Genomic DNA, 14594 nt, shown 5'->3' on the forward strand with positions numbered 1-14594 from the left:
ACAGTACGTCTCTGCTGTCTGGAAGAAAAAGGGCAATCATCTTGACTATATCCACTCCTCTTACTTTGCTCTCTCTGCCAGTAATGTTGCTCCTGCTGCAGTGCATCCTTATGTCTTTTGGCTGCTGCAACCAAAGAGAGAGAGAGAGAGAGAGAGAGAGAGAGAGAGAGAGAGAGAGGTCATCTTTCAGCTGCAGTCACCCCTGAAAAAGGCAAGGAGAAAGAGCAAGAGAGGGAGAATGAGTGTGAGAGAGCTTGGAGGAGGGGAATAGCATACAGGAAGGAAGGAAGGAAGGAAGGAGGGAGGGAGGGTGCGAGCGAGTGGATGAGTTGCGAGGCAAACCGGGGATCACATGAGCAGAGATCTGTTTACAAACTGGAGCTGGGAGGCTGAGAAAGCGAGAAACACAGCAGATAGAGAACACTCTGGGACAACGCTTGAGACACACATAGATAGATAGATAGATAGATAGATAGATAGATAGATAGATAGATAGATAGATAGATAGATAGATAGATAGATAGATAGATAGATAATGCTCCACCCTACACCCAATCGAGAGAGAGCAAGAAATTGTGGATGAACTGCTATCAGTCATTGTAGGTTTTTGTTTTTCCTCTTCAAGGACTGACAGAGCAGATGGTTTGAGGTGGCAAGAAAAACACTCCCTCATCCTGGCTGCATATACCGTAGTCATACACGCAACCACACGCTTTCTCGGACTGAAGATCGCTTTGTTTTGATTTTCTTCGTTTTCTTCTTTTTGGGAGGGCCCTGCGTAAGGAATACCTTGGACGAATCAGCCATTTTCAGACACGCACAAAGAAGAGGACTTTCCAAGAAGCAGAACGACATCAGATGGACGGGATCTCACGGACAGGAGACCATCCAGGAGCTGCCGGACAAAGACCATTTCGCAGGATATGTCTTCATAGATAAAGCATGGCCTCTTTTCATTTTGTTTTCCTTCTCAGTTGGAAGGATCACAAGGACTTTGTGTGAGATAAGAAGACCATGAATATCTCCAAGCTTATGTGACTCTTTAACTTCAAAACAACTGTGTATGAGAAAGAGAGAGACAGAGAACGTGGGCTGAGTTTTTCTTCAGTCTGTGTCACTTTAACACTCCAGTTGAGTCATTCCCCAAAACACAGGAAACGAATATCAAGGACACGACATGATCCCTTTGTCTTTGTCTCTGTGGCCGCGCGCGTGCGAGAGAAATCGTTGGTGTGGCGATTATCGACGATAACAAACGATGGCAACAAAAGACAAGTGAATCATCCGAGTCTAATACAGTAATCACTACAGAAAAGACAGGTCTTCTTTACGAGCTTCCGGAAATCGGGAACCGAAAAATCTTGGACATTTAACACGAACATACACCGAGTCCCAACAATATATCGCGAATTCGTAAAAGTATCAGTTCCGGGTCAGATTTACATGCAGCCATTCCAATGGTGTAACGGTAAGAAGATCCACAGCAAACCCTGTAGGTCCATATTGTGAGGATTTTTAGGTCTCTATCATGTCTTCTACTCACTTTTAAATCATTTAAGAACTCATTGAGAAGGTATCATACATAATTGAAGTATTTTTTTCTTTAAGTCTTGGTAGACATGTACGGTAGGTTGAGTTGTAAGTTGATATTATAACCTATATTTGGCTGACACTAACATACTACACCCCCTCATCACCATTTCAGTCCCAGATATCCTTAAAAAAACAACAACCCTATATTAGATTATATTCTATCCACATTCACTGGATATGAGCAATCGTACGCTCTGATTGGCTGCTCTACTACTAGGCTATCAGCTCATGTACTGTTAGTAGAGAAAAACAAAATGGCAGCGCGTGTTGCCGAACCAACCGAGGATGAATTAAAAACTACTCGAAAACAACACCCGAAAAAGTGCAACAAAATATGGAATAAAAGTATTTGATGGTAAGAATGTATCTTTTTAGTTTTCAAGAATTATTATTATAGTATGGGAGCGACACGGTGGTGTAGTGGTTAGCGCTGTCGCCTCACAGCGAGAAGATTCTGGGTTCGAGCCCAGCAGCCGACGAGGGCCTTTCTGTGTGGAGTTTGCATGTTGTCCGCGTGGGTTTCCTCCAGGTGCTCCGGTTTCCCCCACAGTCCAAAGACATGCAGGTTAGGTTAACTGGTGACTCTAAATTGACCGTAGGTGTGAATGTGAGTGTGAATGGTTGTCTGTGTTTATGTGTCAGCCCTGTGATGACCTGGCGACTTGTCCAGGGTGTACCCCGCCTTTCGCCCGTAGTCAGCTGGGATAGGCTCCAGCTTGCCTGCAACCCTGTAGAACAGGATAAAGCGGCTACAGATGATGGATGGATGGATTATTACGGCATTTTTCACAAATTGCTACTGTCATTTCGCCGGTTTGTTTACATTCTAAGCAGAAATGCTTTTGTCAGATGTTTGTATAAAGTTTTTATTTATCAAATTTGCAAAAAATAAAAATGCTCTGTTTCTCAAAATCCAGTCAGTGTGGATAGAATAAAACAGTTATTCTACTCAATCTCGTCATACACGGCTTATAGCCAGCTCGGTGCTATGCGCCTCGTCGGCTATCAGCTGATGTACAACTCGATTTTGTGGAATAACTTTTAAGTGTCTGATGGTAGAACCATGGTACTACTACCAGATACAGTCTAGAACCACAGCAGCACCACAAAACACTTCTGAAAATGGTCATACAGTAAATAAAACAGCGGCCATGCATCAAATTTCAAAGTAGTACTTTCAGTTTTACTTTTCTTTGTGACCAGCAGCATGCCCCCCAACTCACTCTCTCTCTTTGGTATGAATGGAGATCTTTATAACTCCCCCACCACCACCGCCGCCACCACACACACACACCAGGTGCTCATCTCTGAAGGGCCAGATGGTGGTTTTGTTTGAGGCTTCCATGTTCCACAGTCTTCCATGTTTGCTTTGTGCACAGCTAATTACCCAGAGTTCCCTTGGCACAGCGACCAAAAAAGCTATTGGTCTTCTTGGCCAAATATTTGCCCCTGCTTTTTATGATCAGCCCGATTCCAGAGCTGCTACCAATTGCACATTTTGTGTATCTTTATAGAAACGAATGGTGTGTTTCTGTGCATATAGGCTGCCTTTGTGGATTAGGACTGCAGCGTTCACACTGCGATATGTCGTCGGAGGAGCTGTACCATTTGCCGCTCAACGTCTATGTCATCGTGCTGGGCATTGGCTTGTTCATATTTATGCTCAGCGTCATCTTCTGTTGCTACCTGTTCAGGTACAAGCGCACATGCATTGTTCATATAACTGTTTATAGATAAGCATAAACAAGGCACATCACTTAGCAAACTCACATACTCCGGGTTTCATTCATTTGTCAACAATTTAATAATGGACCAAATATATTAGTATTTGGTCATTTCATCACACACCACTTCCTCTGTTTCAAAGAAGCATATGGATCAGCAAATATTGGCCTTTATGGTTGACCATATGTTCAGCAACACATTTCAGAAAAGTTGGGAGAGGGGCATGTTTACCATTGTGTTGCATCACCTCTATTTTTAAACATTTGGGAATGAAGTAAGCCACTTGCTGTAGTTTTCAAAGAGAAACGTTGTCCCATTCTTGCCTGATATACAATTTCAGTTGCTCAACAGTTCGGGGTCTCCTTTATCATAGTTTGTGCTTCATAATGCACCAAATGTTTTAAATGGGAGACAGGTCTGGACTGCAGGCAGGCCAGTTTAGCACCTGGACTCTTTTACTACAGAGCCAGGCAGTTTTAAAATGTGTAAACATAATACACTTAATAATAAATGTTACTCAGAACCAATATATGGTTTCTGCAGATGAAGTGCATGTCTTAATCTGTTTTCCAATAGTTCAGGAACAGATCAACTATTTCCATTATTATAATAAGCTATTGCTCTTTCATATGGACAGTTCATCACATGCATACCACTTCTTCTGTTTTAAGAAGCATATAAACCGTATTTACTTATGGTTGACCATTGATTATGTGTCAAAAAGAATACCTATAATATTCAATTACATTTTATTTGTATAGTGCTTTTAACAATAGATATCACAAAGCAGCTTTACAGTAATCCAGATGTAGATTTATACGTATTTAGCTCGATAATGAACAAACCAGAGGTGATAGTGGCAAGGAAAAACCTCCTGAGGTGACATCAAGTTTGAGAGGAACCAGACTCAAAAAGGAACCGATCCTCTTCTGGGTGGCATCAGGATAGTCATTTATGAAGTCAAACAGTAGTAATTGTATTGAAAGGATATTCAGTATGAGCATATTGTGAAGAAGAGTCCTGGGATGAGCACAGGACAGTCTTTATGATTGTTGCAGCAGTCCTTTGGTACAACCCCAGTTCCAAAAAAAATTGGGACACTGTATAAACTGTAAATAAAAACAGAATGCGAAGATTTGCAAATCATGGAAACCCTATATTTCATTGAAAATAGTACAAAGACAACATATCAAATGTTGAAATTGAGAAATTTTATTGTTTTTTGAAAAATATATGCTCATTTTGAATTTGATGTCAGCAACATTAATTCAGAAAAGTTGGGAGAGGGGCATGTTTACCACTGTGTTGCATCACCTCTACTTTTAAATGTTTGGGAACAGAGGAGACCAATTGCTGTAGTTTTGAAAGAGAAACGTTGTCCCATTCCTGCCTGATATACAGTTTCAGTTGCTCAACAATTCGGGATCTCCTTTGTCATATTTTGTGCTTCCTAATGCACCAAATGTTTTAAATGGGAGACAGGTCTGGACTGCAGGCAGGCCAGTTTAGCACCCGGACTCTCTTACTTCAGAGCCATGCAGTTTTAATATGTGCAGAAAGCGGTTTGGCATTGTCTTGCTGAAAGAAGGAAGGCCTTCCATGAAAAAGATTTTGTCTGGATGGCAGCATATTGCTCTGAAATGTGTATATATCATTCAGCATTAATGATGCCTTCCCAGATGTACAAGCTACCCATATCATGTGCACTAATGCCCCCTCATACCATCACAGATGCCGGCTTTTGAACTGTGCACTGATAAGTCAGATGGTCCCCCTCCTCTTTAGCCTGGAGGACGTGGTGTCCATGATTTCTAAAAAGAATTTCTACTTTTGATTCGTCAGACCTCGGGCCCAGAGAAGGTGGCAGAGTTTCTGGATATTGTTTATATCTGGTTTTAACTTGCATTTGTGGATGCAGTAATAAACTGTTTTCATGGACAATGGTTTTCTGCAGTGTTCCTGAGCCCACTACAGACACGTGTCTGCTTTTAATGCAGTGTCACCTGAGGGCCTGAAGATCACAGGCGTCCAGTGTCAGTTTTCAGCCTTGTCTCTTGCATACAGAGATTTCTCCAGATTCTCTGAATCTTTTAATGATATTACGTACCGTAGATGATGTGGTCCCCAAATTCTTTGCAATTTTACATTGAGGAACATTATTCTTAAATTGCCGCACTGTTTGCCCACTCAGTCTTTTTCACAGAGCGGTGAACCCCTCCCCATCTTTACTTCTGAGAGACTCCACCTCTCTGGAATGCTCTTTTTATACCCAGCCATGTTACTGACCTGTTGCCAATTAACCTAATTAGTTATTTTTTGTTTTTAAGCATTACACAACTTTTTCAGTCTTTTGTTGCCCCCGTCCCAACTTTTCTGAAACGTGTTGCTGACGTCAAATTCAAAATGAGCATATATTTTTCAAAAAACAATAAAATTTCTCTGTTTCAACATTTGATATGTTGCCTTTGTACTATTTTCAATGAAATATATAGCGTTTCTGCGATTTGCAAATCTTCACATTCTGTTTTTATTTGTTTTACATAGTGTCCCAACTTTTTTGGAATTGGGGCTGTACAGATCTAGAATGCCCAGTATGTTTTTGGAAAGTGCATTCTTTATATATAATAATGTGGTCGGCGAAACCTGGTTTGTGCAGATGAAGTGCATGTGGTATTAGAACGCAGACAGGAAGTATAGGCGGTCTTGATGTTTTCGTTTCAATTTTTGTTTGCCTCTGCAGGTTGAAGCAACAAGACACAAGACAGCAGTACAGCTACAATGAGGTACTTCTAATAAGTCTACTGTTGACATGGAAAAACAAAAAAAAAACCAAACCTTTGTAGCCCCTGTTTGTTACTTCCTGGAAGGTTGAATGTTTCTGAGGTGAACTAAGAAGGCTGAGCACATCTGTTTTTCTGAAAACGATGGAGCTTGTCAAAGTTGCCACTAAAACTTTGGAGATAGTGTTTTGTCACAGACTGAAGTGATTCGGCAACAGCAGTCATTTAATCCTACTAACATGCAGGAACGGTGGATGTAAATATAGACTAGGCTCTGTATTCTACACCATGAAACCCAATCTCACTCCTCATAGATGACTTTCAGATGATGACCTTGCAGTACTGCGGGTTTGTATATGGGGAGTGAGCACACTGGCTTGGCACCAGGCATTTGGCAAGCGTATAAACTGGGTCATCTTCCAATATGGTTTATCGAATTGGTTGGGCTTATTGAATTGGTGAAAGAATGCAACAGTGAAAGGGCACAGATATTAAATAGTTGGTAAAACAAGCTGTTATGGAGTAATACAGTGATGGGATTTTATGTGAAGCATAGCAAGCAAATGTAGTTGCGTTTTCTGATTTCTTCATGTTTCTCTTAACAGGTGGTGCTGAAAGGGGCAGGGAAGAAGCTGAGCCTTCTTGGAGTACGTGTACAAGCTCTCATGTGGTGAATTTGTGTGTTCACGTGTAAACTATACATCTTGGCTTTGAGACACGATGTGGGTGTGTGGGTGTAAAGTTGATGCTCTTTCTTTCTACCTTCCATCTGGCCTGGTTTTCAGACCTCAAAGAGGAAATATCTCGCGCCTGAATTGTTTTTTCACATGTTTTTAGAATGCAGAATGAGACTTAAAGTTAAGTCTCATGACTATAATATTCTTTATTCTATCCACATTCATTGGATATGAGCACTCGCCTGCTCCGATTGGCTGCTGTAGTACTAGGCTATCAGCTCATATATGGCGAGTAGAGGAAAAACAAAATGGCGGCGCGTGTTGCTGAACCAACCGAGGACGAAATAAAAACTCGAAAACAAAATCCTCAAAAATATTTTTAAAAAAGCAACAAAATATGGAATAAAAGTATTTGATGGGAAGAACACATTTTTTTTTCAAAATTATTATTATAGGATTTTTCACAAATGACTACCATCATTTCGCCGGTTTGTTTACATTCTAAGCAGAAATGATTTTGTCGGACGTTTTGTATCAAGTTATTTATCGAATTTGCAAAAAATAAAAATGCTCCGTTTCTCAAAATCCAGTGAACGTGGATAGAATAAAACAGTTATTCCACTCAATCTCCTCGTACACGGTTGATAGCTGACGAGGCGCGTAGCACTGAGCTCACGTGCGATTCGATTTCATGGAAAGTCCCTGGAAGCTGTGCTCATTACCGACAGTATTTTTAACAAAGCAAGACATTTTTTGCTGTATCCACAAAGCATAAATGATGAGCTTTATTGTTGATTAAATTGTTTAAAGTCCTCAAAAATTAAGCATGGCTCTGATCTGTCTTTTCCAGCAACCCTGTGCTGTGTGTCTGGAGGAATTTAAAGCCCGAGATGAGCTGGGCATGTGTCCATGCTCACACACCTTCCATAAGAAGTAAGCACAAGTTCAAGCTAAGTCCAGAAAACGTAAGAAAAGGGAAAAACCTGTTGCACTTACAAACAGGAAACTGCAAAACTTGGAATATCATGGACTTGTTATCTGAACCAGAGTGCAGGACATAATTAATGAGCTTTGGCAAGGACACGGTGGATGCCGAGGATTACAGCAACAGCAGCTAAAATATCAAAAAAAGCATCTTATGACCGATTCCGTGCCAGCATCCGTTAGTACTTAAACTTGATATTTGTAACTCTTTGCTTGTGGCATCCACTTAAGCCAGGTCTGAAAAAAGCTCCGAGCTTTAAAGTGATAACACTGTGCTAGTTAAGTCCAGTCAGCATTACACAAAGGTCGTCATGAGTACTAGTTTTTCATTGTTGGCCAGATGAGCATGATTTTTTAAGAAAATTATTACCTTAACATCACACATTATGGATGTAAATGAATATAAAAGGGCATCATGTTGAAACTTGGTGTGCATCAGGAGTAGGATCTCAAAAAAATTTGCATGAGTGAGAGGTTTTTACTTTCATTCAGGCAGAAATGAGTCATTGGGAATGAAGCTTGCAAGCCAGAAAGATATCATGTTCATGAATATGAATCTAGCATTCATGAATTCTTAGTAACTGCCTGGTCATAGTGGTTTAAATAAGGCTAGCAGATTATCTCATCTCATTTCATTATCTGTAGCTGCTTTATCCTGTCCTACAGGGTCGCAGGCAAGCTGGAGCCTATCCCAGCTGACTATGGGCGAAAGGCGGGGTACACCCTGGACAAGTCGCCAGGTCATCACAGGGCTGACACATAGACACAGACAACCATTCACACTCACATTCACACCTACGGTCAATTTAGAGTCACCAGTTAACCTAACCTGCATGTCTTTGGACTGTGGGGGAAACCGGAGCACCCGGAGGAAACCCACGCGGACACGGGGAGAACATGCAAACTCCACACAGAAAGGCCCTCGCCGGCCACGGGGCTCGAACCCGGACCTTCTTGCTGTGAGGCGACAGCGCTAACCACTACACCACCGTGCCGCCCGCTAGCAGATTAATTTGTTCTATTTCCCAAAATATAAACAAACAAAATTGGTTAGGAAATATTTTAGCATGGGCGGCACAGTGGTGTAGTGGTTAGCGCTGTCGCCTCACAGCAAGAAGGTCCGTGTTCGAGCCCCGGGGCCGGCGAGGGCCTTTCTGTGCGGAGTTTGCATGTTCTCCCCGTGTCCGCGTGGGTTTCCTCCGGGTGCTCCGGTTTCCCCCACAGTCCAAAGACATGCAGGTTAGGCTAACTGGTGACTCTAAATTGACCGTAGGTGTGAATGTGAGTGTGAATGGTTGTCTGTGTCAGCCCTGTGATGACCTGGCGACTTGTCCAGGGTGTACCCCGCCTTTCGCCCGTAGTCAGCTGGGATAGGCTCCAGCTTGCCTGCGACCCTGTAGAAGGATAAAGCGGCTAGAGATAATGAGATGAGATGAATATTTTAGCATACGAACAAAAGTAATATCTGTATGAGATGTGATTTATTATTGTTAATAATAATTCAAAACCTCGCTAGCGGAGCTTGAGCCAAAGCTGTTAGATCAGCGAGTGTGACAGTGTGGGCGGTGCGGTGGCGTAGTGCTTAGCACTGTCGTCTCACAGTAAGAAGGTTCTGGGTTGGAGCCCAGTGGCTGATGCAGCCTTTCTGTGTGGAGTTTGCATGTTCTCCCCGTGTCCGCGTGGGTTTCCTCCAGGTGATCTAGTTTCCCCCCACAATCCAAAGACATGCGGTTAGGTTAACAGGGGGCCCTTGAGCAAGGCACCTAACCCCCAACTGCTTCCCGGGTGCTGTAGTATAGCTGCCCACTGCTCTGGGTATGTATGTGTGCGCGCACGCACGCATGTGATAAAGGCTTATTCTCTTCTCTTTTGTAGTGAGTAGGGGATTTGTAACATGGTTGAGGTTCTTCACTTGTCACTGGAATAGTGCCAGTTCAATTCTGAGAACTTCCAGAGAGCCAGTATTGGGCTGTTAAGGAAAAAAATTTCAACTGCTCAACTTTTTTGGGGGTGGGGTGGGGGGGGTTTGAGGGTATATTTCACAGTATATTGTAAGCTGTTTGCCTAAAAAGTGTCTACCAAATCAAATAAAGGGAACGCACTATAAGTAGCTCTATATACATGCTAAATCAATCACAATTTTCATACTTGCTCATTTTCCAGAAAAAAAAAATTACTTAAGATAATTCTCAATGTTCTGTTCAGGTGCCTGTTGAAATGGCTGGAGATTCGCAGTGTTTGCCCCATGTGCAACAAGCCCATCATGCGCCTGCACAACACACCCCGTGGAGCAGAGGGGCCACAAGACCCTGAGGAGGTGTGAGCCTTTAAAAAATAAATAAACAAACAAATAAATAAATAAATATTAAAAAAAAAAAAAAAAAGGCACAAGCCCAAAGACGTTGGGCCACACCCATGTTTATCGTCTCCACAACTGCCATACAAGATGAGCACACAAGATCTGACCACCACAACTGGAGGAGACGAAATACAACCTTCATATGCACCAACCCCTGGAAGCCTCATGGACTTGAGAAGTAGCACGTGATTGGCAAATATTTTTGGTTCTTGCCATTTATTTGAGTTTGTGATTAGACCAGTGTTCCTTAGCAAGGTGCGAGAAGTGCACTGCGGGTGAGAAGGGGGGGTGGGGGGGGGGGGGGGGGAGGCAGGTAAACAGCTTGCCAGTTTAGTCTCACGAGGCGCCTCTAAGCAACGGACGAGAAAACACTGAACTGCAGCAAGTGTATGACAAGCACTGTTCACAAAAACAGTGTGTAACGAAGCAGATATGATAGAAGTGCATGATAATCAATCAGTCTGTTTTGGCCTGAACGTTCAAGGCTATAGTACAGTGTGTAGATAAAACGTGTTGTTCTGTTCGAAAGGTACTGGAAGTTTTTATTAGGTTTTTGTATCGTGATTACAAGAAGAAATATGAAGATATGACCTAATATTCAGCAGTTAAATCATACTTCCCTATTATTGAGTATGTATCAGGGCCAACCCATTGCCACTTTTTTAATTTTGTATAGTTTGATGGGTTTTCTGTTGGTTTTGTTTGTTTTTGAATAAAACGTTTTGTGGATAAAGCTCTTTATAAAGACTGCGATTTGGACCATTTTAATTAAGTCAGTTACAAACTCATATCAGTACAAACTTATCCCCCCCCCCCCAATACACCTGCGTGCTCTCTCTCTGTCTAATTTTCCTATTGTATTTATTTTTTAAAAAAAAGTACAAGCCAGCCTCTTAAATCATCTGCTTTGCTTTTCTTCTCGTTAAAAGGCTGATGTCTGTCCATCAGTCCTAACAAAGTCCATCAATTAGATTCCAGACACACAAAACTGATGTGATTTTACCAAGAACTGGAGATAATGACAGGAAGAAAAAACAAAACCATTGTCCTTTCAAACCCACAAGATCAGGTTCCTCCTGTTTTTGGTTCTAGTTAACAGCGTCAGTCCTTTTTGACTCCACGTACTCCAGAGCTTTTTGCTTGACTGCTTGGATGCTCTTGGGGTCGCCGTGCTTCTTCTCGTAGTCCAGGTAGCGCTTGAAGAAGAACTTGATCTTTTTCACTGACACACTCAGATGAACCACGTGATCAAAGAGAGCCCTAGAGAAAAGAAGGATTAATTCAGATTTTATTATCATCATCATCATCATCAGGCAGCACGGTGGTGTAGTGGTTAGCACTGTCGCCTCACAGCAAGAAGGTCCGGGTTCGAGCCCCGTGGCCGACGAGGGCCTTTCTGTGCAGAGTCTGCATGTTCTCCCCGTGTCCGCGTGGGTTTCCTCCGGGTGCTCCGGTTTCCCCCACAGTCCAAAGACATGCAGGTTAGGTTAACTGGTGACTCTAAATTGACCGTAGGTGTGAGTGTGAATGGTTGTCTGTGTCTATGTGTCAGCCCTGTGATGACCTGGCGACTTGTCCAGGGTGTACCCCGCCTTTCGCCCGTAGTCAGCTGGGATAGGCTCCAGCTTGCCTGCGACCCTGTAGAACAGGATAAAGCGGCTAGAGAGAACGAGATCATCATGTTCAATTTACATAGCGCCTTTCTCACACCCAAGCTCGCTTTACAATTAAAATCTACCATTTAGCATCGTCAAAGCTAAATTGACCATGGTAAATGGTCAATTTAGCTTTGACAATGGATATAACTAAAATTTTGCTTATGGTGAAGCTGCAACTTTGATGTGAATGGATTTTAAAAAGAGTTTGAAGTGATAACCAGCATTTTAAGTGTATTTACCCGTTTAATTAATCAATCAGTTCTGCTAGAACTATACTTCTGGTTGAGATACCATACGTGTTCAGGAAAAGCTGTCGTTTCTACAACTATTGAGGTATTTCACTCACGTGACCAAGTCATGTGATGCTGCCATTTTGGACGGCACGGCTCGAATCAGTTTGAATGCGAGGAAGGCGACAAACGAAAAACATAAAAGAAAAAGGAGCGAGATGCAGAAAACACCTTCACTATCCAGCGACGTAGGGCATTTACAGGGCGAGCAGAGGGAGAGGTATTTGCAAAAATTGAGGTTAGCAGGCTTAGAGAACGACGTTTACCTGCTTCCACCAGGACTGTTCACTGACAGCTAAGGTTTGTTCACATTTTCATTTACTTTCGGTCCTCAGGATAAACAAAATGTTATTAAATAACTTCTTAGTCTGTTGAGACATGGCCCATTATAAGTTTTTCCTTTACTGTATTTACTAGTTTACTGAGCGCGCTCCGGGGCTGGCCGGTGCTAGCTAGTGCTCCGGGGCTGGCCGGTGCTAGCTAGCGCTCCGGGGCTGGCTAGCGCTCCGGGGCTGGCCGGGGCTAGCTAGCGCTCCGGGGCTGGCCGGCGCTTGCTAGCGCTCCGGGGCTGGCCGGCGCTTGCTAGCGCTCCGGGGCTGGCCGGCGCTTGCTAGCGCTCCGGGGCTGGCCGGCGCTTGCTAGCGCTCCGGGGCTGGCCGGCGCTTGCTAGCGCTCCGGGGCTGGCCGGCGCTTGCTAGCGCTCCGGGGCTGGCCGGCGCTTGCTAGCGCTCCGGGGCTGGCCGGCGCTTGCTAGCGCTCCGGGGCTGGCCGGCGCTTGCTAGCGCTCCGGGGCTGGCCGGCTCAGTAAACTAGTAAATACAGTAAAGGAAAAACTTGAGACTGAAAGGTTTTAACAGTCATCCAAATGACTGAACGTAAACGTTGCTACAGCAACATACTAGGTACTATGATGTTGACATTAGCTTGCCGTCCAAAATGGCGGACACCGGGGCGTCACGTGACCCTGTGACGTCAGGTGAAATACCTCAATACACAGTATTTTTGACCATGTGAAAGGTTTTCCAGGCTGCCACACATATAGTGATGCACTGACTCGGTCTCGCATCCTTGTGTTAACGCTAATTAAAATGTCCGAGCTTAGACCTACAGTAACTCTCCTTATCAGAACGATGTAATCTTGTTTACGCTGAATAAGCCTGGGCAAGTTTAAGCTTAGATGAACTCAAATCCAGAAATCATGTCAAGTAATCGGTCCAATCCAACTAGAGACCTGTGCAGGTCTGAGCTCAGCCTTTGTCGGAAGCTACAGTACATAAATAGAAAAAACAGCCCGCTCAGAAATACGTACACGCCAGGATTCGAACCAACGTTGCAAAATCTGTTCCTTTCCTGGACAGCACTCTAGACTGCTCAGCCATGGAGGATTACATCGTGAACAGAGGTCATGCAACATGTCACTTATATAGCCAGTACGCAGTATCGCCACACCATGCTGTGGAATCGCTACCTGAGGCTGGCTCGCCAATTTCCATCTTACATTCTTAAACACACTCGAACTTGGTTAAAGGAGAACTGAAGTAATTTTTAAACTTGCTTTATTTCTTAATTAACGTGTTATTCAATTCTGTTTTCGGTTTTATATCGTGACTCGTATCGGCAATTAAATATTATACTTATCGGCCTGTTCGGTTTTTAGCCATGTTGAATTGAGTTCATTTGGTCGACGGCAGGCGTCGCTTATCCGCGCGATCTTCACGAGACTTGTGCGAGACTTCGAAACGTGAAGTGTCTGCCGGGTGTCAGTGCCGCCATTTTGAAAACTGTTTTCCAAACGAAATATTGCACAAAAACGAGTTTAAATGATGATTACTGCCTACTTTTTCCAAATTTTCCTGACTGCTATCAAAACAAACAAAACCGGTTGAGAGTACGTCGTGCGCGTTCTGGCTGCCGCTTCTCACCGGAGCTTTTTTGTTTTATTTTATTTCTTTTTCTATTTTTTTTTCTGTGTGTGTGTGTGTGTGTGTGTGTGTAGTTTGATGTTTGTTTGAGTGTTTTCTCCACCGGTTGTGGTGTAGCTCCGGACCTAGTTTTGGGCGTCGGTTCCCTCCAGGCCTTGGTTCGCCGTGGGCGATGCCTGCGCTCCCAGCTGTGGACTGCATTGAGCTCGTTGCTCATTTTACTTCATGGTTGTCCAGCGCTCTGCGCTAACGCTTGGCATGATGTTCCGAGCGATGTTTCTCAGTGGTGTCGCGGCGGCTGTGCAGGCGGTTTGGGACACACCAGCGCTCTACGTGGCGGAGCTTCTCTGCTCGCTTTGTGGATCCACGGCGTGGTGTTCGAGTGATGTTGCTGACGGCGTCACGGCGGCGGTGCTGGAGATGTGGGACTTGTTTTCGTGCGCCTTTTGGTGGGACTGTGGCTGCTACACCACGGGAATTACATCCTGACCCCTACTTGGTGGACTTTTTACTTTTTATTTATTTATTTTTTTTCTTTCTTTGTCTACTATTTATCTGTTGCTGTATCTGTGTGTGTGTGTGTGTGTGTGTGTGTGTTTTTGAACT

At 43.6% G+C, this 14594-nt stretch overlaps 2 protein-coding genes across 3 annotated transcripts in view; one reads left to right on the top strand and one right to left on the bottom strand.

The window, feature by feature from the left end:
- The first annotated feature begins 324 nt into the window (after positions 1-324).
- Positions 325-10399, top strand: zgc:175214 (uncharacterized protein LOC557610 homolog). Of its 2 annotated transcripts, none has more exons than XM_060898786.1 (6): positions 325-1492; positions 3137-3287; positions 6059-6101; positions 6704-6745; positions 7626-7708; positions 9965-10399. In XM_060898786.1, the coding sequence occupies exons 1-6, from the start codon at positions 1444-1446 to the stop codon at positions 10080-10082; spliced, it is 486 nt and encodes a 161-aa protein (XP_060754769.1). In that variant the 5' UTR covers positions 325-1443; the 3' UTR covers positions 10083-10399. The 2 variants fall into 2 exon arrangements, with proteins under 2 accessions (XP_060754769.1, XP_060754770.1); XM_060898787.1 differs by having other exon boundaries at positions 327-1468.
- A 224-nt stretch (positions 10400-10623) lies between these two features.
- The window catches only part of pdcd11 (programmed cell death 11), a 96810-nt gene continuing 92839 nt past the window's right edge, over positions 10624-14594 (bottom strand). The window contains exon 36 of the mRNA XM_060898788.1: positions 10624-11378. Coding sequence (XP_060754771.1) covers positions 11207-11378 — 172 coding nt within the window. The 3' untranslated portion in view covers positions 10624-11206. The remainder of the gene's footprint in view (positions 11379-14594) is intronic.

This window comes from Neoarius graeffei, chromosome 18 (genome assembly GCF_027579695.1).
Source record: "Neoarius graeffei isolate fNeoGra1 chromosome 18, fNeoGra1.pri, whole genome shotgun sequence".
NCBI lineage: Eukaryota > Metazoa > Chordata > Actinopteri > Siluriformes > Ariidae > Neoarius > Neoarius graeffei.

Bases quoted from the DNA above. Each gene is read 5' to 3' on its own strand.
- zgc:175214 (XM_060898786.1), top strand. From the start codon at position 1,444: ATGCAGCCATTCCAATGGTGTAACGGTAAGAAGATCCACAGCAAACCC. The intron at 1,493-3,136 runs GTAGGTCCATAT...CTGTGCATATAG, and splicing joins GAAGATCCACAGCAAACCCT to GCTGCCTTTGTGGATTAGGA. The intron at 3,288-6,058 runs GTACAAGCGCAC...TTGCCTCTGCAG, and splicing joins TTCTGTTGCTACCTGTTCAG to GTTGAAGCAACAAGACACAA.